This window comes from Cheilinus undulatus, linkage group 2, assembly GCF_018320785.1.
Source record: "Cheilinus undulatus linkage group 2, ASM1832078v1, whole genome shotgun sequence".
Lineage (NCBI taxonomy): Eukaryota > Metazoa > Chordata > Actinopteri > Labriformes > Labridae > Cheilinus > Cheilinus undulatus.
Genome location: NC_054866.1, coordinates 30477553 through 30502894, shown reverse-complemented (window position 1 = coordinate 30502894; position 25342 = coordinate 30477553). Strand labels below are relative to the sequence as shown.

Genomic DNA, 25342 nt, shown 5'->3' with positions numbered 1-25342 from the left:
AATGCCCTCGGACAAACATCTGAAGCCCTGGATGCATCAAGGACAGCGAGGATGCTGAATATCATGGCACTCGTCTTTGGAATTATTTTTATTGTTATCTTTACTTTTCTTTACGTCTCTGGTTACGGAGGCAAGAGCTTCAATCAGGACTGAAGGTGTCTGATGTGCTTAATTCCACCAACAGCCTTTCCAAGATGAACTTTTCCCTCTGCTTAACATAGGATTGCTAAATAGCATGCACATGTTAACACAATTTATGTCTGCTTACTCTTTTTATTATGAACACCAAAAAGAAGGACCCAGGAATCTTTTTATTATGCAAAGGTTGTTCTGTAATAACTCCAAAACATGTCAGAGTAAAACTGATTTATTACAGACTGAAGACTTGTGTTGTTTTCTTTCAATGTAATTAACAATATAACATGAGAGTGTATTTGTGCTTGTTGATAACATGTATAATGCTCTGGGATACCTGTGAAAAGTGTTTAACTATGAAAACGATGTGCCACACCAAATCAATCTTGATGCTGCTTGTTTTTTTTGTATGAAAGAATATTTGTGATAAAGAGACTGAGTCAAGTTAAGTCTAAAATGGTTTAAAAATTATGAAAAACTTTGTGGCACTTTATTTTATTGGGCCCTAATTATCTAGTAATTTCATAGTGACAAGTGTAACTGTGTAGTCATTTCCTCAAGAAGGAGTAGGTGATTACCTAGTAATAAGTTGGTAATTTACCCTTTCCTTCTAACCCTAACCATCGTAATAATGTGGCTGGTAATTAGGTGGTATTTTACTATGTACTTTCTTAGAAATAAGATAATTTTCCATTCAAGTTGCTTGATAATTCCCAGGTAATTTCTTTATTTTGGCCAACTTAATTAAAGTGAGTCCTTCTATACTTCAAACTTAAAAAATGTTTTAAGTAAAATATGATATGAATACAAAAACAAGTGATGGAATCACAGCATGTATTCATTTATTTCCAACAGCTCAAACAATTTTAAAAAATAAGACCTTTAATAATTTACATAGATTAAACATGATTTAATCAATGAGGAATGTAAATTATCATAAAATCAGTCTCAGGTATTTCATCAATATGCTTTAGATGAAAGTGACTTAAAGAAGCTGCCACCATGTCCCAGAGACTAGACAAAATTTTAGAAATTGAAAATCTCGAAATCGTTTTGGGAAGATTTTTCCTCTTATGGTTAACAAGATGGAGATGGAGTAATTTAAAAAAAAGCACTTTTAGCTGATGTCACATGCATAGCCCCAACAGCCCCCCTATCAAGTGAGGGTACAGGTTTCAGTGGAAATGCAAGCTATTTTGGGGTTTAGCATACCGAACCATATGAAACTCAATCAAACAGGACCACCTGATGGAAATGCGGCTATAGTTTCACATTGTGGCTCTCCTAGCAGGGGAAGAACGAGGGATTTCAGCCTCTGTGGTGTCAGGGAGAAAACCAAGAGGGAGAAGAAGATCTCTGTGCAATGTTCTAGTAAGGCCATCTTTGTTCCCAGGTTTAACCTTGTAAACAGAAAGATTTCCTGCTCTTTTCACAGCAACATAAATATCAGGTTCCCATTTGTCCATCAACTTGTGTTTACCACGCCCTCTGACATTTCTCACCTACACTCGGTCTCCAACTTCCAAATCAGAAGTAATCACTTTTTTGTGGAAGCAGACTTTGTTTCTTTTAGTGTGTTTTGAGGCATTACAAGAAGCAAGTTTGTAGCTCTCCTCCAATCTGGATTTTAGATTCTCAGCATACTAGGAATTTATTTTTTAATAGTTTCTCTTTTACAAGTAAACTGTAGGCTAAGTCGACAGGGAGTCTGAGTGAGCGACGAAACATGAGCTCATATGGAGTGAATCCGGTAAATTCATTTTGAGTGCAGTCATACGTATAAACCAATGGCTTTACATGTTCTTTTAATTTGGATTTTTGTTTGTTTTCCAGAGTTCCTAACAGTAATGTTCAATAATGTAGAGCTGAATCTTTCAACAGGATTTCCAGATGGATGATGAGGTGTTGAACAGACTCACTGGATGTCAACAGCTTCACATAACTCTTTGTTTAACTTTGATTCAAAATCAGGATCTTGACCTGAATGTAGTCGTTCTGGGATACCATAGACTCTATGGTCTCTCAGCGGTTCCATGGATGCTTTTAGTGTCACATCCGGCAGTAACGGACACATTTTTACCTGATTGAGATTTTAGAAACTTTAATTCAAACATGCACATTTTGCATGAAAGTCTCCACATCGATTTATCCAGTCTAGTCTTCACATCTCTCCGTTGTCTCAGAGTTTTGGTCTTTCAAATGTTTTTCCAGATGTGAGAACAGAGATGTTTCTCTGTACTTCTGTTGAAGCTCTTCAACTTTCTGCTCAAAGAGAAAAACAAGACACACACAGGGTGGTTTGGTTACTCCCAACTATTCTTGCAGTAAGGCAAAAAAAAAGACTGTGTTAAAATAATGGTACAGCTCCTTAATAGCAAATGATGATAGAGGATATGTTGTGGTCTTACATCTTCAGACAGTGCTCCTCTGCTCGGTTTGTGAAGCCTGTAAAGCAGTGAAGCTGCATGAGAGTCTGAAAGAGGCCCCTTAAGGTCTGATGAGGCTAAATGATCCTCCTGACCAGATAGTTGCACACCCAGTCTGGCCTGAAACAGCTCCGCAAGACAGGCTTGAAGCGTCTGTCAAACAAATTTAACAGGCAATCTTAATTAATGGTAATCTGCATCCAACTTTTTGCAACTAACATTGGATTTTCAAAGTCTGACTCCTTCGAGTCAAATCTGAAAACAGAAGTACAAAAAAAGCTGAAACTTAAACAATCTTCACCTTGTAGAAGAGTCTTTGAAAGTGAGGGCTGGAGTCAGAGCTCATGTCATTCACCTTGATGTGGGACAGACAGTGAAGCAGAAGCAGAGAGAAGCCCCCAACAGACTGGAGCCTCTGTCGGCGGACAAAGAGCGTCTCCTCTGCCTCCTGTCAACAGAGCACTCATTCACAGGCAGCTCAGAGTTATTTCCAGAGCAGCTGGAGAATTGCATTCACACGCATATTCTACTGATAAAAGGGCCCCATGTAGATACAGTGTTCAGATTAGTGTCGTGGACTTCAAAGGCAAACCGAAACACTAGTTCTACATTTTGATTTTGTGATAAACCAGAGTGCACACTGCAGTAAGATTAGGCAAATACTGAAACTGTACTCTTGATTTAAAAGCTGTTTTTGCTACTGAATTAAATTATTTCCTAAAATCTGTAGCTTGTAATCACAGTAAACTAAGTACTTTCATGTATTTCAACTCTAAGGTAAAGTTCAACAGCAAAATTTGCCCCAGGAAACTCTTAGATTGTAGATATGATGTTGGGTACCGATATGACGCTATGAAATAATAACGTATAATTATGTAACATTACGACACATGAAGCAAATACTCTGAACTATTTCTTGAGTAAACCACTGGGCGGAGTGACACAGTGCAGCAGCCATGTCTGGAGTGTAGTTCCGGCGTTGTATTTAGCTTTAAAACATCTCCGTCTCGTAATGTTCCATGATTATTTCATAGCGTGGTGAATGTGCAGGTCACAACTTGTCCACAAGAGCGTTTTGGAGTTGTTGGATTGTGTATTTGATGAGTTTGATGAGGGAAAGCAAAAATTTGGTCTGCTTACATTGAGTTGGCACAGCAGGTCCGAACTTGGCAGCGGCGATCTAAAAACAGCTTGCACCGACAACTGAAGGTAACAAACCTATTACTAAGACTATAGGAATTATAGCAATGGGCGAATTTGCCAAAATGTTTAAGTATCCTTTTAAGATGAGGATTAGAAAACCAAAATTACAAGTCAAATACCTGACATGCAAAACCAGACTACAAAACATTTAATAAAGCAGAGTAAACGGTCTGCTTACAAAAAAAGATTCTCCTCCATGAAAACATTCTATATATTCTAATAAGGCTAAAGCGAACCACAGTAGGTGTAACTCCTTCTAAAATGGTCTATAAATAGTTTAATTCTTAGACCGTTGAGCTTTTCTCTTAGTTTTTGTTATGAAATGTTTCTTAGTCTGTAATTTTTACAGTGTTGTAATTTCATTAATGTGACTGCCAGACTTTGTTTATGAATAAAGTGTTTTTATTTTTTACTTCTTTTTTTAAAGCTGGAAATAGGTTGTACCAGCAAAATATGGCACTTCCCTTCTGATATACAGCATCTCAGATGAATGGCCTGTGAGAGTTGCTGTCAGATATGTACGGTCTGCAGCCAGACGACTCTCGCATTTCTTACAAACTAAACATCTTTGCTGGCATGTGACATTCTTCTGTTTCTAAAGTTCAGTATTTTCAAATGTATTAATGGATTCTCAATTTCTCTTCATCATGTTATGGAGACATCACCTCCTCCCTCAACAATCAGAGGAAACCTTCATTTATATTTATTTTTGTAATTACCACAGTTGTTTATTTGATACGTTATCAGCTAAACTAAGGATCCACTTTAGTTGATTAATATATGTACTTTTTAAAATTATCATTGAAGATTTTGTTTCCCACAGTTTTGTTTATGAATCATCCCTTTCTGCTTTTAGGTGGTTCTCTTGTGAATATTAACACATGAATACACCATGCTTCCCCAGGCATCTTCATTCTTGACAGTCCCAAGAGGGACTTTTTTGATGGGGGGAGTTGTGGTTTTTTTGCAAGTGAAAAAAACCCTATGACTGTTTTCTTGAGCATAAACATTTACGTCAGTTAGAAAATGCTGGACTTCAGCTAGTTTGGGTCACATGTACAATATCTGTAGCCTATATTTAAGATGACGACACATCTACATTTACAAAGCTGAGGAAGAGCATTTTGTCTCAACATGTCACTCATTACTAAATAAATACTTTAAGGGGATCTTCCTGGTAAAAGAATCTTCATGTTTCTTTGTGAAAAATAAATAAAAATAACTAAAAGAAGGGAAACTAAAACCATAAAGCTTATAATGTTCTCTCTGTGATATTTACAGCAGATATATGTCAATATTTTCAAACAATATATCAGTAGGAAATATTGGCAGGAGTTTTTTTGTATCTGCCCATACTATTAATTAATGTTGAAAGTGGATAACTGCCGATACTGACACAATATATGGACAAAAGCATTTAAATGCTGTATTGGCATCAAATACATGTACTTTAATATGGAGTTGGCCCCACTTTTACAGCTATAACAGCCTCCACTCTTCTTCAAAGGTTTTCCACAAGATTTTGGAGTGTTTTGTGGGAATTTGTTCCCATTCATTATATAGAGCATAAAAGAGGTCAGGCACTGATATTGGACAAGAAGACCTGGCTCACAATCTTTATTCCAGTTCATCCCAGAGGTGCTCAGTGGGGTTGAGGTTAGGGCTCTGTGCGGGCCAGTCAAGTTCTTCAACACTGAACTAATCAAACCATGTCTTTATAGTCCTTGCTTTGTGCACTGGGGTACAGTCAGAAAGAGCAGAAAAGAGCCTTCCCAAAACTGTTGCCACAAAGTTGGAAGCATAGCATTGTCAATAATGTCTTGGTATGCTGAAGCATTGGCCTTCACTGTAGATAAGGGGTCTAGCCAAAACCCTGAAAAACAGCCCCATACCATCATGCCTCAGTCCAGTCTTGGTGTGCTTTACATCACTCCATCCAACGCTGGTTACTGGACTTTGCTGATTTCATGTGGTCTTTTGCTTCACGGCTGACTTGTTGTTGTTACTAAACACTTCCACTTTCTAATAGTATCAACAGGGAGGAAATTTCACAAACCATCTTACTGCAAAGGTGGCATCCACCACAGTACAACACTTCAGTCACTGAGCTCTTCAGAACAATCCATTTTGTATCACAAATGTTTGCAAATAAAGACTGCGTGGGTAGGTGCTTGGTTTTATACACCTGTGGCAACAGGTCTGAGTAAAAACACCTGAATTCAATAATTAAAAGGTGAAACCATACCTGTCCTAAAAAGTAAATACAGTTTCATATCATGCTTTCCGGTAAATGGCTCTAATATTACCTGATAAAAGAAGGAATTTCTAAAAGTGTTGCTGGAGTAGTTGTTGTTCGGGAGACTTGCTGCTATCTGAAGAGAAACTGTCCGAGTCTGTTGAAAAAGAGAAACAGTTAAAGTCTGTGTAAGTTACAAATACATACTGCAGCTCAGCTTAAGGAATAATGGAGACAAAGGGAATACAAAAAACAAAGAAGAATAGTTTAAAATAAAGGTCAGTTTAAAGGCCCAGAGCTCTAACACCAAAGCCAAGTATTTGGAGCTTTAGAGACACAGGGACAGTAAGGAGGTATCTCATTTCTCATGCTGCAAAAAGGCTCAAACAAAATTGAAATATGAAGGACATCTCAAGGAAACATCACTCAGACTCAAACATTCTGAAAACAGACTACTGGCAGCATTCAAGTAAACACAGAGATATTTCAGCACCAACCAGTTTTAAATTACACAACATGTGCATCAGGAACAGTCCGTGTTGGTAGACAAGGAACTCTCTCGGGTTTAGGACAGACACGTCTAGAGGGATCAGCTCTCCTTCGCATTCCCACTGAGCTTCAAGGACATCGACAAAACTCTGGCCTCTGTCTGCACACAGAGTTTTTATTTTAATAAAATTAAGATGTTGTGACATGTAGCTTAAAGGGGAAATGGGAGGGAAAAAGGTGTGTTTGGTTACAGTTATTTATTTTGTGGCTATATTAAAGAGAGTATGAGGAAAACTGCGACTGAAGATGGACCTTGTGATACTGTTAAATGAATACACAAATGCAACTAAAGGGGGGCTCGAATAAATGCTACAAAGCATTTATTGTCTAGAAATAAAACCTGAGTTATCTCTTCAAAGCTCATGTAAGGAGTTTTTAGCTTGAAGTGAAAGACTGAATTTATTCCTACAGCCATTTTTTGAACAATGAACGTAAGCAAGACCATGAGCAACTAGATTAACAATACATGGAGTTTTCTCTCTTGTTGAGCTTTTCGGTCCGAAAAGCTTTAACATCAGCTATGATATAAACTACCTTCATCAGCAGGGGACAAAAAAGCAACGACCAAAAATCCCTCACTAAACGAAAAACAAGAGTCAGTATCTAATGCTTGTGGTTACTAACACCTCTTTGATTCATACAAAGCTGCAAGGGAAAATCCCAGACATTAAACTGTGTTTCAAAGCAGAGAAAAACTCCCTTCATAATATTTTTCCAACTTGAAATTTGATGACTTTACCTAGAGTGACCCCTGCATTAGAAAAAATGAAGTGTTGCCTTTATTTATGTTTCCAGTTTAGCAGTACAGAAAAATGCACTAACACTGTATTCAGGTCAGAATGACCCGACAGCTGAACGCACAGTCACAGGGTTTCAGTTTCATACCATAAAAATGTGAGAATGCTTTTGCTCTGTCTAAGAGTGATCAGTAGCACATGCAGACATGATAGACATGCTGTCTCCCCCAACAGATCACACTGCCAGTGACTGGCTCTGACCCAAACAGGTGGCACCAAAGCCAAGATTAACAATACTGCCACACTGTGAGTGTGGCTATTCAGAGGTTATTATATTGCTCCAAATGACAGTCACCCAAATTCAGCCATGGCCTCAGCTACTGCCCCAGATGGGGCAAGTAAAACAAAAAGTGTCCATTCTCCACCAGAGAAGAACTGTTAGACAAATGTTTGGTCAGGTCACTTTAGTCCTGTACAACTCTGGTGTCCTGGATCAGGCCAAGGAAAGTGAACCAGGTGCCTGATGCAGCACAGCTGCTGCTCATATCATTCATTCATTCAACCTTTATTTAATCTCCAAATGCCACTGAGAGCGTGCTCTCTTTTACGATGACGCAGAGAGTACATTGAAACAATAAATGCAAGACAATGTGTAAACAAAGAGATAAAAAAATGTGAATTGACATAAGTACATAAGAAAAGGCACAGGGAGTGAAGCACAGTTTTAAAACCGTTACAATCATGTACATAGTAGCTCTTTATCATGTGTCAAAACTGACCTAGGTTAATAACTGAACTGAGTTTTAGTCATTGCTGTATAGTATTCCAGGTGTGGGCTGCGCAAAAGCTGAAAGATCATAAAGGTGGTATTACAATGTGATAATACAGATGTCATATCAAGCAGCTGACCCTTCCCATCCCTGCTAGAGCACACCAGCTTTATACCCACAATGATACCCATAAATATGCCAAATAGAGGTTGTGTTAAAAGAGCCTCTGGCAATCAGTCAGCATCCAGGCCTAACAAGAGTATAGTGACCTCCAATTTCCACATACAGCGAACGCGCCACAAAAGGCCAGCAATCGTACTGCGGAGCACATCGCTCCCTCTCAAGTCTATCAGAGTAATTCCACAGCCACCGCTCCAGACAGGCAGCGGCACATGCCTGGACCAACGCTTCACTCCGTTTCATTCGAGATATGCTGCAGGTATATTTTCAGCGCCAGCCGCTGCCAAACCGCGTCAATTCCTGTCAATCAGAAAGCTACAGGGGAGGAAGTCACAAGCATAGAATATCCGGTTCTTTCAAAACACAACACAATGCACGGACTCTCGATCATAAATCATCACTATATCAACATTATGTCTCATCACGCAGCGAGCGCAAAGGGTCACCAAGAGGTCAGTGGGTCACAGAGCTACAACAGCACCATTGATGAGGAAAAGTTAACTTTTAGGGTTATTTAGCCAAAGAATTTTACATAAAACCACAGATCCTTTAACCAAACATTAAGCTTTTGACTTCCTAATGTACTCATCCAATGGCGGAAGCAATTATGTATACCGGAAAGGATGATAAATTAAGCCCCAAAGGTAAAATAGTTCCCTGCTGACATACTATTCCTGTGTGAACTCGCAGTTGTCCCGTGATCTCTTCCTGCTGACCAGGGCTGCATGCCACAGCGCAACGCTCTATACTTACTTCCAGTGGGCGAGGTCGCTCGCCCTCGGTCGGACCAAACCTGCAGCGCTTCGGTGCGCAGCGCAGTCGTCCTATGTGGAAATTGTAGGTAAGAGAGAAGCTACGGACCCAGCTCTTTCACTGACATTGTGCACTTAGCTAAACTCGTCTCCTCTGTTGTCCCCAGGGGTAGAATGAGTCTCTCAAGACTGGTCTTAAGCCCACTCTTTGTGAACATCCCAGCACTTCGTACTTTGGTGCAACACATGTTGGGGAAGAAAATGTCACTGATGATGATGATCTGAGGTACTGTGTTGATGACCTGTTTCATTGCTGTTTATAGGTGCAGAGCTTCTATGCACCATGTACGCTGTCTTTAGCTTGTCAGCACCTGTGTCCCATCAGACATGAAGATCTTTGTGGCACTTACTGATGTTGTTTCCTGCTGCCTAGATCTTTGCTTGTGTTTTAGACACTCTCAGATGTATATTGTTTTGGACAAAAACATCAGCTAATTGACATTAAAATTGTGTAAAATCATACATTTCCTCAATATAATGGCATAAGAGTTAATGTCGGGTTAAAGGAGTTAGTAGAAAATCTAGTGAGAATTCTAACTCTAGTGGGACTACCCAAACTGTATGACCTACCAGGGAGCTCTCCTCGGGACAGTTTTGTCCCACAGGCCCAGCTCTTCAGCTGCTGCTCTACCTGCTTCAAAAGCTGGAACAGAGGAGAGAGCTCCAGCAGCCTGATCCACTCGTCCTCTGGAGGATAAAGAAAGTAGAGAAGGATGAAGTCAGTTTTGCAAATTATTTGTCACCGTTGTTAAATATGTATTTGTTTTTTATAAAAGTGTTACCTGGAATTGAGGGGAGAGAGATTTGTGTAGGCTGTGTGGACTCCTTAGTCTTGTGGCTTTCTGTTGGGAAAAGTAATAGCAGTAGCAAAATAACAGTAGTTCAACTATAGTGGTTAATTAGCAACTTAATCTTTCTTTATGATACATCTTGAAAAATAAAAAAAAGGAAAGAATGTGGTTTCATAGGTATTTCTGAAACTTCAGTGGTTTTCAGAGTCAAGCGCAGAGACTTCCTCAAGTTGCCTGGCAACCTCCAGTTACACTGATACACCAGAAAGTCACTGATTCATGTCAAGAAATTGTTGTTAAACCACAAATTTCCATTTTACTCTTTGGTGCTCATGAAGAGTAAACAAACCTGATAGGAAACATTTTAAAAGTAGGTTTTGTTAATTTCGACATAGCCACGCCAGCTGCTTTTCCATGTACTGCTAAGCTAAGCTAAGTGACTGCTGGCTTTTACTTTAACATTTAATGAACAAATATGGGAGAAACAATTGTCTTAACAACCAGGTATCAGCAAGAGGGAGACCAAGCCTATTTTGTTAAGTAAAACTTTTCCTTTGAGGATATTGTTTTCTGTAAAAAACAATGACAATTGCTACACAAATACCCTATATTGTTTGTAGTTTTGATTATTTCTCATTTGTAATTCCCCACATTTGTGAAGAACTGTACCATTGGTTAAAAATACAGCATCCCTACACACAGGGATATAAGGGCTATTAACCCTTTTACTCCTACCATCGACGACGCGCTGTTAAAGCACACTTTACATGACCATAATTGCATGACCGTTTGTGCTATTGGAAAAATTCAAACACTTTCTGAAAGCTAAGAAACTGTGCTTTACAGCCAGCATGCGGTTATTTCTGTAATTTCCCCTTTTCCCACTAAGATTCTAGCATAAAGTTCCCCCATTTTTCGTGTTTCTTCATTTTAAACAGTTAAAACACTTAACATGCAGTGATATGTAAATAACAGCCATATATTAAAAGTTCTAAGTATTGTGGAAAAATGGGCAAAAGCACGTACTCACAGGACATTTTCTGGGCCTTTTATGGTTAAAATAAGAAAAGAGCCCAGACACTCAGTTTTAATTTAAACAGTTAAAAAAAACACTTTTTAAACATGCAGTTCATTGTACACAATTGTCAGATATTAAAGTACTCTAGAATAATGGGCAAAAGCACTTACAAGACACTTTCTGTGCCATTTATAGTTAAAATAAGAACGTGTCCAGAGGGTCAGGAGTTAAAGGGTTAAAGGCCCTGTAAAGTGAAATCCTAAGTTTTGTCTTAACCCACTAGATATGTTGAAATTTGGTTGCTGTAAACATGTGGAAACACTGAGATCTAAATGTGACTTAATTTTGGATTTGAACTGTTAGAAAGTTTGTCACCTCTTTCCTGGCTTGGTTTCATATGGGCAGGGCCAATATGTGGGCTCATGATGTCACAAGCCCAAAGTGGGAATGACCCCGCCCCTCTAGCATTATAATATAAAATCACAGAGCAGTTCATCTCAGTACAGTCTGTTATTAGCTGATGTCACTGCTTTATTGTACGTTAACAGTCAGTTAAAAGCTGTTTTTTTGTTCATTGTGAGGTAAATTGTGAAATCTATCAGCTACAGTGGTCTATGGATCATTCAAAGCATCATAACAGAGATTTGAGCCAGAAAATAGACTTTGTCTTTTCTTCTAAGGTCAATGTAAGGTCAAGAGGCAGGCTAATGGTGTAATTGCTGCCCTCCATTCAGATTGTAACATTTTTAATGCACGGCAGAAGCGCTATGCTGATCAGCATTCACGTCCGGCCCCACGCTATAAGGTCAGTCAAAGGGGTTTCGCTCTCAACCAGAGACCCAGCCCTGCGGGTAGAGTCACACAAGTTGGCACCACGCTTTATCGGGCCCTTTAAGATCATTCGGAGGAACCCAGTCGCTTTTCGCTTCCGGCTTCCCTGGTCTATAAGGATTCACCCCACGTTCCATGTTTCTCGCCTGAAACCAGTTTGCTCCAGTCCACTTGTGCCAGCAATGAGGCCTCCACCCCCACCCCGTATGGTTGGAGGTCAACCAGCCTATACCGTTCAACGTATTTAGAACCGGAGCTTTTAGGTTATTACTAACCAACATATAGCTTTCTTCCTTTCTTTCGCCTCTTCCTATATTGCTTGCAATCTTAGCGGTTATCATTTTAGGATAACTTAAAGAACCCCTGCCTTATCCACAATTGTGTCCCAACTCCCGTCCTGACATTAAGTTGCCACAATAAATTTGGCTTACAAAATATAACACTGACAAAATCGCTCTGCCAGTCAGTCATTTCAATAGGCATCCCAGATAGTTGCGGTCAGCCATATATACTAGGTTTTTACCTAGTCTTGTTAACTAAGCAGAAAGTCTAAAGTCTTTAAACTAGTATGGGAGGTTGAATTGTCACTGCTGAAATTGAGACCGTGGTTTACTATTGGCAACTGTGCTTTTTTTGTTATTGTTGTTGCTTTCGTTTCCTCTCCCTGTCTTACTGTCCATTTCTCTCTGTCCATTTTTGTCCTTCCTTCACTCCAGCTATTCTAGTTTCATTCACAGTCCCCATTGTCAATGCTTTAATTTTCTCCAGGTTTACAATGGCAAGACTTTGCTAACAGCTTTCCACAATCTCCCTACACACTAATATAGATATACAATCACTCAAGTGCTTTGAAAAGTGCATACCTTTCACCACAGGCACAGAGGCTGTCCATACTCTAGTGGCTGTCTCCAATCCATACGCCTGCTTTGTTGATAAACCTGGAATATATCAGGAACTAAGTTTAAAGGAAAAGCCTAGAAATGTTCTTCATTCTCTTTATCAATCTCATTTAAAAAACCAAGGGCCAACGACTTGTGGTGAGAAGCCCATATATAGCAAAAAAACTATCAAAAAACATTAACATATTGATATAATCTTTCATAAAAATGGAAACCTGCTGTAGTTCTGTCAATCCATGGCTAACAAGACTATGTAAAAACCTAGTATATGGCTGACCACAACTATCTGGGGTGCCTATTGAAATGACTGACTAGCAGAGTGATTTTGTCATTATTGTTATTTTTTGTAAGCCAAATTTTTTGTGGCTATTTAAATGTACAGTGCTTAACAAATTTATTAGACCACCTGTCATATTTGTCTCAGAGACCATCCAGCATCATGAAGTGCTTTAATGCAGACTCTTTCATTTTCAGTGAGCTCTCCACATTTTACCATTTTGAACAGGAATGAGGAATTTCAAACTGAATTCACCTAAATTTGAGCCGGCTCACTGGGCTTCTCTGAGAAGTGAGAAATTAATCAAGCATAACATTCAACCACTAAAACTAATTTTTTTCTTCAGGAATGCAAGTAAATAACTATAATTTGACATATTAATCAAGAAATATTAATGTGCTTTATTATTTTTTCAGTTTTTTGTAAATCAGTACATTTGAAATTTCATGGATAACAATAATAATTATATTTTAGCATTAAAAATATCATTTGGGTTAAAGAGCTTCTGCATATTGGTGTATTAACCATTGTAGAAACATAAAAAGTGATTTTGGTCATTTCCAGTGCTGTTAATTTAGAGCAGCTGTGGCATAAACCTTACTTTGGTTAGGGTTAGGGTGGTCTAAGAAGTTTGTTAAGTACTGTACATAGCTACATGCTGTCCTGTCTCTCCTCTTAATAAAGCTCTTCTCTGTGTATGAAACACTACAGAGACATGTGTCAGACTTCACTGATAGAGACAGACAGTGTCACCGGAGATTAAATGTTTTTTGTCAGATATAAGTCTTTAATGATAGAAAGTTTATACTAACAGTATAAACACTGACTGTTAATGAAGTGTTTATACTAAAAAAAAGAAAAACTGCTGCAGGTTTCATGAACATTTCTAATTCTCCTCAGACAGGTGTGTAAGGGTCTTGATATGTATAGAATGGAGCTGAATTTCTACTTTAGTGTTCCTATTGTTTTTTATATCAGTTAATTATCAATAAACAGCACATTTATTATATTCCCTGCAAATAAAGATGCGCCAAACGTTTTAGTAGCGTTCTCTTAACAACTCAAATGCAGAGATTTTAACGTTTATTTGTTCCCCATAAACATACAGTATTAAGGGAATATTTACCAAATATTTTTTTAACATAGCGCACACTCCTGGCTCACACGGGCAACAGACACCCACAGCTGCAGCACACACACACAGCACTGACGCACTGATCCTCTGTAGTCAGAGAGGAGCTTTAAGAGGAGAAAGTTCTGCTGTTTATCCTCCAGTATTCTGAAACTTTTGCCCTCAGCAGATGGAAGCCTGAAGTCTACACTACCAACATGTTAGTGTGCATTTCAGTGTAGGTGTGTGCGTGAGCGTTGCGTTTGTGTGTGTCACTCTTGTGCAGCATGAAAGCAGACGAGGATGAGTGGAGAGCAGCCGAGGCTGCTGCATAAAAGATGCATGAATGGTCAATGAGAAAGGGACGATAGGAGGAAGGGTGACAGGGGGACAGGAGATCATGATGGAAAAAATAAAAACCAATGATTGTGCAGGAGTCTTACATCATGGGTCTCTGGCTCTCTGCTCTGGTTTTAACAAGAACAGCAGTCCAGGTCAGACTAAACAGCAGCAATCTTACAGCGACATCCAAGCTAACAGCTAACGGCGGACAATACTGGACAAGCCCACCATCATGATCGGAAAGCCATGGTGAAACAGACTGGGAGTGGAGCGAGAAAATTTTTTCCTGTGACTGAAAGCTTTCAGTGTTGCCTCTGCGCTTGTTTGGATAAGACACGATGTCTGGTTCAGAAAAAAAAAAAACCACCACTGCGTCTCAGTCCCAGCTAATGTCTCAGTCCCAGGCCTGCTAGTCTTTAGCTTGGACACAACAACTCATTAGCTGTACAACTTACCCTTTCCCCGTAACTATCATATAATCATGCCAAAGCAGGGCGACAGAAGAGTCACAACATCGTTTTCTGTCGCAGAAAGCTTTCTGTGTTGCTCTCAGCTCTTGTCGTATACGATAACATTGGTCTCAGAGAGTTTAGGTATCACAGCTGACCAAGGTTATGTTAAGGATGGTTAATTTTTTTAAATTTTATTTAACTTTTACTTAAAATTTCAGTTTAGTTATTAGTTTTTTCTGCTGGTTTGTTTAGTTTTTATTTTGCAACAATGATTCATTTTATTTTAGTAATTACTCTTCATTTTATTAATTCAATTTCTATGTTTGTGTACAACACAAGACCTAAAACTACCAGTGTTAGTGTTCTTTAATCAAATTAGGTGGTTTTATGCTCTCCAGGCTTGGGTGTTCATGTCATTCAGCCTTCTGCTGTCAGAGACTATTACTAAGGAGATTCTGCCTCTAATTTGAATTTATTTCAGTTAGTTTTGTAAGTACAGTACAGTCAAGTCTAGTTTGTTTTCTGAAAAGCTTAGTTTTTAGTTAGTTTCAGTTAACTAAAATGATTTTTACAGTTCAGTTTTGTTTATTTTATTTAACTATAATAGCCTTGCTGCTGACTTTGCATTTCAATCATTACATTAAACATGTATTTTGGAGCCATAAACTAACAGAAAGTAACATTATAGAACTAGCCGACTTCACAGGAATGTCAGTGACTCTGTCACATGAGCTGGGACACGGAGAAGTTTGTGAATACTGGACTGAAAGAGACATCTCTCTGCACACACGCAGTGGTGCGGCATATACGGCATATAAAAGCCTGAATGCCTTCATAACAGTCCACACAAATCCTTCTTTGTTAAGTGTTTCATCAAAATGACAAAAAATGTGTCCTTTGACTACAAAAAGAGGAATTTGTGGGTGCTCTTTCTGTTTTCTACATCCTGTTCAAATGATTATCATCCGTAAACAGGGTCACATTTCCAACTCTAACATCGTGTGCCAGCATTAGTGTTAGCTCTTTCAGTGAGACATTGCTATAAGAACTGTTATGTTAAATGAACCCTTCTTAAAATGACCTGAAGGAATCTAATATTGATATTTCAAGCTTTCTTTGCACAAAATGTGCACTTCAAGGATTATCATTTAGCATAGGTATCAGTAAGTGACATGTTCCTTTTGTCCACCAAGCAGGAATGGAACTGAGAAGGACAGACTGTGTGACATCAAATGAAAAGGTCTATATCGACCCATTTCATGCCATAAATTTAGAAGATACAGTACTGTGCACAAGTTTCAGGCATGTTTGGGCAAAATAATGAGGTCCCATTAAAGTGTAGAAGTGCCAAGTACTACGCTTCCTGAGGGCACTATCGGGCGGGAAGGAAGATTGACACAACCCAGGTTAGCTCTGGATGTCGTTGCATTGTATCATTGGCATGGGAAAATAATCTGCTGAAAAAAATAAAGTTCACACCTTTAGTGCGGAATAAGGGGTGGATGTAGCGAGTAAGCATAGGGTACTGTCCAGGCTGGTAGTAGGGCTGCCCCGAGCCTCTAGTCGTGCTGTGGATGTCCCAAAAGCCAGAAAAACTGCCGGTAGTCTCAGGATGAAAAGGCCTGGAAAAACCAATGTCACTGAGCTTGACTTCAGCTGCCAAGTGACACAAGTGTCTCAAAATGTATCGAGCTTGACCCTGGCTGCCTTACTCCCCCTCTTCAGCCCCAAGTTGTGGCAATGTTAAATTTGACAGTTATTTTTGATTTCAGTCTTAGTCTTAGTATTCAGTTTAAATGACTTTTAGTTTTAATCACATTTTGGTCATTGGTACCCTTTATAGTTTTAGTCGAGTTATAGTCAACGAAAACTCAAAAAAACATTTTAGTGTAGTTTTAGTCGACAAAATGTGAGAACTTTTTACAGACTTTATTTATGAACCAAGAATTTTTTTATTGTGCCCTATCTGGTACCAAATCAAAGTAGTGTCTTCTATGCACCCTGCCAAACCTGGGATTCCTGCTTTCTACAGCTGAGAGGCAGGAAAGATATAGATGCATTGTATTTTGACAGATTTACCCACAGGGGAGAAATATCATGAATGTCTAATGAAAACTAGATTACATTTTAGTCTAGTTTTAGCATACTTGACAAAAATTAAACTTAGTTTTTGTCTCTTTTAGTCATCAAAGATCTATTTTTTGCTAGTCTTAGTCTGTCGACGAACATTTTTACTCATAGTTTTAGTTGACAATATTAACACTAGGTTGTGGCACGCTGGGTCCCTTGATAAATCCTTAACGCCCTACATGCCTAAAACATATGCACATGACTGCATGTGTTGCCATCTGTTGCTGACCAGAGACATGCTGATTGCAGATGTTTGGGGAGAAGCTGGCAGGTTGTTTGTCTTCGAGGATCTGGTTCAGTCTCTCCAATAAGGGTAGAGCTTTGTGCTGAAGCAGGGTCATGACCTTTACAGGATGTCTGTGCACCCTGCACTGGAACAGACTGTAATCTCTGTACAAAAAGCTCCCACACAGCACAGCCTACACATGAAAAAGCACATTTTAGCTCAGAAAAACAGCACTTTTAAATTTTTACATGAGAAAAGTCTGGAAGGATAGCTTGTAACATGATTTACAATACAAAAAAACTCCCCCTGGGTTGAATTTGTATGTTTAATAATGCTCATTGTTCGTGTTAGTGTGATTTGACCTGAGCGGTGTCAGCACGGAGCTGAGAGAGGTGTCTGGCACAGTGCTGCACATTAACTGCAGCCTCCAGCTCGGCCTGTATGGAGCAAAGCTGCTCCCACAACTCTCTCTGCTTCATCTCTTTGTCCTGGAGGATGGATAAAGAAACATTTGTGAAAGAAAAAAGCATACACATCCTGTCAAGGACAAAAATGTTAAAGGCTTGAACTCATGGCACAAAGCAAATATCATATTAAAATACTGGTCCTTTCAAAGCTCTTGATGCCATCATGAGTCATATACATTTTGCTGAGAGGAGAGTGAATAATTTAACTAAGTGTGGCAGCAATAAATTAAGTTACAGAGTGACTAAAATAGACCATAAAGCCATTATTCAGACCATTGCATAGAGAGCTGAAGCCTGGTCTTGTCCCTGTGTGGCCCATTTTTCTTGTTCCTGCAGCAGCTGCTCCATACACACATCCATCTTCTCCAGGCCTGATATGAGCTCTGAGTGTAAAACACGCTGCTGATCCCACTCCTCTTCATCCCCTTCACAGACAGACAGACAGAGACACATGCTGCCAACTAAAACCAAATATTGAAATTATGCAAATTACTTTGCTGCTGGGGTATGCGATAGTCGAGTCTCTTTATTTTGGAAAGCAGTGAATAGAAAGACAACGCAGGTCATGAGTGTAATTTCCTTTACGCTTGTCATTTTGCCAGCTTGCTAAACAATTTTTACCCAGTGAGAGGATGTGTAACACATGCGGAGGCAAGATCAGAGCCAAGTTGGAGTGTTGAGCCGCTCTCCTCTGGGCTTCCGTCTGCGCTGACTCCTGCAGCTCCATGGCTGCTTCTTTGAGCTGCCTCCCTGACCACGGCACCTGCAGCAGTGCACACACTCACACTCAGAAGACACAAAGGTGGTAACACTAATTTGAATCCTGAATACAAGGCACAAAAGTCTGGTAAACATGCATGCAAACACTCTTACAAAGTGCAATTTGACCTGAAAAACCTGACCACAAACTTGCTTACATGCAGTTTACGAGAAGCTCCAGCAGAGTTTCTATTCAATGTGGTTGTCTCCATCATACATTCATTTGCTCCCTCTACTCATTTTAAAATGTTCAAAGGACTCAGTCCCTTTTGAACTTCCCTCCTACATTCTGAGGCCAGGCTTTATGAGAAATTTATGGCCACAACTCATGCTGACCTGATAAGAGTTTGCTTCTGTGGCTTTAAAGAGACACTGGAATAGAGCTGAGTCCAGATCTGAGAGAATATCTTCCTCCCGCTGAGTCTGCTGCTGCCAGTAAGTCTTTCGCGTGCACACCTCTCTCTGCAGTGCCTCCACCTGACACACAATAGCAGTAAACAAAAGGAGGACCATCACATTCAGTACATTTCCTGCCACTGAATCAATGTGCTGCAAAAGGAAAAACTTGAAGTTTAACATGGGACAACTTTAACCACTTTAATACAGTTTTACAAAATCCCTCCTGCTGATTTGATTATCAAATCAAATCATCCTTTTTTATATAGCACTTTACACACAACACAGCTGATAAAAAGTGCTCTACAGAAGACAGCATTGAAAGAAAGAAAGAAAAGAAACAGAAGAAAATGATTCAAATTTAAAAGCAATAAAAGATAACAACTGCTCATATTAGTAATTATCATGACAACAACAATAATAATCACAATAATAAACTTTTTCTAGGCAACCAGATTAGGCTCAAAGTAGGAGAGAACTCAATCATCTTTACTCTAAATGTTATATAAAAATCAACTTTCTTGGTAGTTTCCTCACCTGCACACTATCAGTTTGATCTAGCATTGTTAGCCAGTAGGAGGCTGTGACAGGAATTACTGTTTTTTTGGACGTATCCAGCCTGGCTCCAACTACTGCAGCCAACATGCCCGTCACTGGATCAACAGTCTGAGATCCATGACGGATGGCAACCAGACCTATGGCACACAGCATAAATAGAGGTTAAAGCAACAGTGTGAAGAACTTTGGTTTCATGCACTTTGGTGCCAATTGCAGGTCTCTGAGTGCAACTCTACTGTTATAAATCACACTTAGTACTATTTGCACGGGTTTAGTATTACCTGGGGATCTGTGGTAATGGTGGATGAATTATCCCCTGACATCAGTGCAATGCATTCGCATGGGATAAGCAAAGTCTGTAATGTACTCAGATTTACTGACATTTGAGAGAGAGAAATATAGAAATACTGTATATATAGATATAGATATTTTTAAAGCATTTTTTAGAACTGAAGTGAGCTGTCCAGCGTGTTTTTAAGGTCAGTTTGTGACCGTGCTGTAAAAACAAGACATTTTAATGTCTGAAGAGAGTGCTTTGGAGTTTTTTCTTGTTTATTCATCATCTCCAAGAATCTCATTTCCAAAGAGCACCTCAAGACAACTTTGAGACAAGCAATATAAATAACCTAAATGTGTCAAAACTTTGCTGGCCTTCTCCTATGCAATCTGAAAAAGGAGCAGAAAAGCAGCACAAAACCACAATTACTACCCAAACATTGCAGAGATGCCACTTTACACAGGGTTAGTGTTTACCTGTGGACCTATGTAAGTGCTGAAATATGGAAGGAAATTTGCCCTTGAATTTTTACTCCACCAGTTGAAGACATGGTCGGTTTGAACAGTATAAAAATACAGACATCCTGCTCAATCATTACATAATACCAGAGGTCCCTAGGTAACTAATCTCATACGAATAGAGCTATAGTTTTACCTACTCCTTTTACAACCACACATTTGTTGACAGAGTGGCCAATGAAGCCAAAGAACTTTGACAACTGAAATGGTACAGTAAGATGAATGGATTTTGCACAAATGTGACTTTGCTAGCATCTACAGTTCATAACAGCTGTTGCCAAAATATTTGATCTGCAGTGATGTAAACTCTGCCATCAGATTGCTGTTTTTTGTCTGAATTCTTGCTCAGCCATTCTCTTTTTCTCGTCATCTGTCACTGTCCTCTTCCATAACTAAAGGTCTTTGCAAACCAGGTCTGTTTTTGTCATTCAAATCAACGAACATCAAAGAACTGTAACATGGAACTAGGCTGATATTTTTCTGCATCCGTTCAAGTCATTTAAAGGGCGAATGACTGTTGAGAAAAGCGCCATGATGCACAAGTACAAGCTTGTTCAAATACCCATACGAAGCCCTCTGTCAGGAGGGGACGGAGTCAGTGCATTGCAAGTAATGAAAGAGCCACAGAATCATACTTGCTTCTTTTTGCTTTTTTCTTCTCAGTACAAGACCCTTTTGGCTAATACTGGAAATTTTTGCAACAAATAGAAAAATAAACACATCATACTCAAAGGTTTGAGTGTGACATTTTTTTTATTGAATCAAAGATCCAAAAAACACATCCAAAAATAACAGACTCGGTGTGTAGAGACCTTTAGCCTCAGTCATTGTATCAAACAGATATGAGGTAGGTTAACAGGCTTCTTTTGGCTTAAAGATAGTGTGTGAACTCGTGCCTTTAAGCCATGTGGGTTGGGATACTTCTGCACGGCTGAAAGGTTGCATATTGTTGCCTTTTTTTATTTATATTTAGCAAGATTTTATATGCAGGTTAAAAAAGATCCATTCAGTGACCACAAACCTATGCAATCACTTTCTGATGAAGTACCTTTTCCATCTGGATCCTCCATGGTTCCTGCCAGCGGTATCATAACTCCAGTAACAGGGTCATTGTGACCCCCCAGCACAGGCACACTAAGACCAGATCCCATCGAGTCAGGGTATTCCATTCCTAGCAGGGCTGGTACGCGCACATCTGAATCTAAGAGAGGCATCTCTCCTGGTTTGAAGAGGAGAAAACAATGCTTGAATGGAGGAAACAACACAAGAGAGTCGGTCAAAGATCCTGAAGGTTGTTTGGATCTAAAATATCTCCAACAAGAAACAAAACTAACATGTAGAAAGAAATGTCTGACTCTTTCTAACAGCATTCCACTCTATCATAGAGCCAACAGAGACTGTCTTTGATAACACTGTTTTTTGTGTGTTTGGTCTGAGGCACACGCTCACATTAAACTAGAGCACCTTTTTAGTTTGGAAAGGTTTGAATGTGGATTAAGTTACATTTTACATGTCTTTCTGATTAAAGCTGTTTATTCAACATTTCATTAAATGTTTGCATCCATTGTATTTCATTGTAACCTTCCTCTTGCTGCTGTCTTTGACAGGGGTGTCATGTAAAACAAATGTTGGATCTTAATGATAATACTCCTTATAATATAATGATTTAAAAAGACATAAATTGTTTCACTGTGAGAAGGGTAAATGCAAAACAAAACAGTCATGAGAGAGGGCTGCAGTAGCACGGCACATAAGGCAAATCATGTTAGCCACAAGCAGAAGCAAAACTGATCATCAGATTACAGAGCAAAGCATATATGACCAAACACACAGCAGCAAAAATCCTAGAGTGAGAAAACTGCAGAGAGCATTTAAATGACATTAGTGGCCAATAATAAACAGAGAACTATTGTCCAAGTACTGAATTAATTTAATAAATTTCACAGCAAGGATATGAACACGAGGGCCAAGCAGTGTTTTGTGTTTTTGTGAAATTAAATTACAGTGAGACTTTCATTGAAGCAGAAAAGCATTACAGTCATTATGTCTGTCATGGCAGTGCGATGACTCTGAATCTATATCCAATATAATGACTCTTTAGCTTTGGCATCTATGTTAGAGACACTAAAAGTATGACAGCTCTGTGTTACCTCGTCCAAGAAAGTCTATGTCCAAATATGCAATCATCATGTGGTTTTGTAGAACAAGAAGGCCTGGTTTCTGTGGAGGGTTTGTGCTTGGGACATGTCACGGCCAGCCATGAGAAAAGAAAATGCTATTGTCCTAAATCTCATGAAAATCCCTTCGTTAAGCTCATTTAAAAACAATCAGAAGATATAGAATATATCTTCATCAACTTTGTGGTATCTCTTGCTCTGGTATGGAATTAAAATTGCCTCTATGTCAATGATCTTCTTTTGTATGTATCAGACCCACTGTTTATTATTCAGCAAATTATATCCAAGCTGAAGGCATGGGGCTCTTTTTCAGGCCATAAAACTGATCTCTGTAAGGCTAAATGCTATCCTATTAATTCTTTTGCTTTAGCACTTTAGCAATCCAATGTCTGTATCAGGGGATTAGAGTGACCCCCTTTTTGTCATCTACTATTCCCTGTGATTTACTGCAAGGTAAGATTTTAGGTCAGATTTTATTCTCCATTCATATTAAATTATTTGTATTCAATAATTCACCACCACAAAGTCTCCATTCATTGCTTCTCTAAAAACACACACATATACCTGCCTCTGAGACCTGAGGACCCTAGAAGTCTGGCTGTTTAAAGACTTCCTGAATGACATTAAAGACCCTGTAAAGTGAAAATAAATCGGTATTTTGGTTTGTCGTATGAAAAGTCACTATGTTGTGAACCCCTAAATCAAACTTCTGTCAGATTAAACATCTCCAAGTTTATGAAATTAAGCTTCAAAAATGAAAAATGAGGCAGTAAAATCTGCTCCAGGATGGTGTGGGCGTGTCTGTTGAATGAGCTGACGCCACGCCCACTCAGGAGAAATACAATCCTCTAAAACTTTAAAAATGTTACAATCATATTTGAAGAAAGCACTCAGGCTACACTCATTCCCTTGACCTTTTGTTGACCTTAGAAAAAGAGACAAAGTCAGTTTTCTGGCTCAAATCTCTGTTATGATGCTTTAAATGATCCATTGACCACTGTGGCTGATAGATTTGGTAAATTTACATCACAATAAACAGAAAATAGCATTTAACAGACTGTTAACTTTCTATGAAGGCAGTGACATCAGCTAACAGCAGACTGGACTGAGATGAACTGCTCTGTAACTTATTGTAGTGTTAGAGGGGCGGGGTCATTTTCTACTGTGGGCTCGTGACATCATTAGTCCACATTTTGGCCCCGCCCACATTAAACCAAGCCAAGAAAGAGGTGAAAAATGTTGTCACGGTCTAAATCCAGAATTCAGTCGTATGTAGATCTCAGTGTTTTCACATGTTTACAGCAACCATATTCTAATAAATCTAGTGTGTTAAGACACAAATTATGGATTTCACTTTACAGGGTCTTTAACTGTTGGATGGCACAAAATTTCCAACTTAACAATTTCAAACATGAAATTATTCTCTTATGCAAAATTCCTCCATTACAATCCCAATCAGCACTGGCTCCCTTTAGTTTTGGAATTGATTTTTCATTGCTTTTAAAGCATTAAATCAGGGGTGTCCAAACTATGGCCTGGGGGCCAAATGCGGCTCGTGGTATATATTTTTGAAGACCCCACAGAAAATTCTTAAAATGAGGTATGGCCCACATGAGAACATAAAATTCTTGTGCTTTTACTGTACCTCTAAGTTTCAGCACAAGGCGGTTCTGCTAAGCTAAACAAACATTTGTGACAAGGAGAATTTATTGATGTGTTTTTTTTTTTCAATTGTTTTTTTGAGTCAATGCAAATACTTGCAACCAAAATAAAAACTATATCTGGTTCTATAATGCCCTGATAGCTTATGGCAGCAAATAGCAGTACCAATGGCATCCCAGGGGGCAGAGCCAGTGCTAACCAGAGCCGACCAGGGCCCCTGAATCTGACTGACCTCCCCAAAATCCTTAAATTATTTCCTTGACAGCGATTAATTTGCCCTTTAAGCATATTCAGTCCCCTAGCATATCTTAACCTACATGAGATAGGTTTTACTAATTTCAATATCTTGACTATATGGAAGTGGACCCACCATACCTATATTTTTCTGTATGTGGTGCTAGGTGGAAAAAGTTTGGACACACCTGCACTAAAGGGTTTGGCTAAAAGCTATGTAACAAATTTACTGACCACCTATGAGCCTCAGATCCTCATTTGATGGCCTCCTGGTTGTCCCAAAGTCAAGGCTCAGAACTAAAGGTGACCAAGCTTTTTCCATCAGTGCTATACATATAAAGTTCCCGTATGTTCCCGTAAACATCCCGTATATTTCTCTACTTTCTTAGTACAGACATTGTGTCTCCTTTCTTTTTTTCACATTCTCCTTCCCTCTCCACAAACCAACTATGGGACTACCATATGACAACAACACCCCATCAGAGATGCCTTTATTACAAACCCAACGCTATTAGTTAACTATTCGTCAGTCAAAACTAAAATGCTTTTACCTTTACTTTTATTTCCTCTGCAGTAAAGCATGCCCAGCTAACACTGAAGGCCCAAAATAGTGACTCAAACACTCCTCTTTTTTTAAATCAAATCACTGACCCTCAGTAATTTCTGTTCACATATCAATTAAGTGTATGAAGCTGTAAGGGATTATTTCCTTACCTATAGCCCCTCCATCCTGTTGGAGACCCACAGCCCAGTCCAGCAGGATCTCTAGCCTGGTCTGCAGCTGCAGCTGACAGCACAGGCTCAGTCCCCAGGCCTGTTGAAGGTCCTTGGCTGCAGTCAGAAGATCATCTTGTCGACCACTACCTCTCTCACTGCCCTGAAACTGCTGCAAATTGGGGTCTGATCCCCATTCCTCAGTCAGAGGCTTCAGGAGCTCCAACACTTTAAACATCGCTGAAAGGACCTACAGGAGAAAAACACCTTTTAGGTTTAAAATCTTTTAACTGACTCACTTGTCACCTCCCTTGTAATACTTTTAAAAGTTTGTTTTAGAGTATTACTATGTTTTTTTCTTCAGAAGGAAGTTAAATTGGTATTTTTACCTCTACCAGTCTGGGTGCACAACAATCTTTTCTTCTATTTGAGCAATGATTGTTCTTACTTTGGTG

At 39.1% G+C, this 25342-nt stretch overlaps 1 protein-coding gene across 1 annotated transcript; it reads right to left on the bottom strand.

Annotated features, from left to right (window-relative positions):
* Positions 1–2280: 2280 nt before the first annotated feature.
* si:dkey-103g5.4 lies at positions 2281–25125 on the bottom strand. Its single transcript, XM_041798093.1, has 16 exons — positions 24888–25125; positions 21149–21319; positions 19285–19442; positions 18688–18828; positions 18214–18355; positions 17866–18017; positions 17488–17613; positions 17129–17318; positions 16249–16425; positions 9831–9890; positions 9619–9735; positions 6498–6649; positions 6071–6157; positions 2863–3009; positions 2544–2714; positions 2281–2397 (listed from the first exon to the last, which is right to left on the bottom strand). Exons 1-16 carry the CDS (start codon positions 25123–25125, stop codon positions 2290–2292), a joined length of 2337 nt encoding a protein of 778 aa, XP_041654027.1. The 3' UTR covers positions 2281–2289.
* Between the last annotated feature and the right edge of the window lie 217 nt (positions 25126–25342).

Bases quoted from the DNA above. Each gene is read 5' to 3' on its own strand.
- si:dkey-103g5.4 (XM_041798093.1), bottom strand. From the start codon at position 25,125: ATGTTTAAAGTGTTGGAGCTCCTGAAGCCTCTGACTGAGGAATGGGGA. The intron at 6,158-6,497 runs GTTGGTGCTGAA...CTTTTTCAACAG, and splicing joins TGTTGTGTAATTTAAAACTG to ACTCGGACAGTTTCTCTTCA. The intron at 2,715-2,862 runs GTGAAGATTGTT...TTTGTTTGACAG, and splicing joins TTCAAAGACTCTTCTACAAG to ACGCTTCAAGCCTGTCTTGC.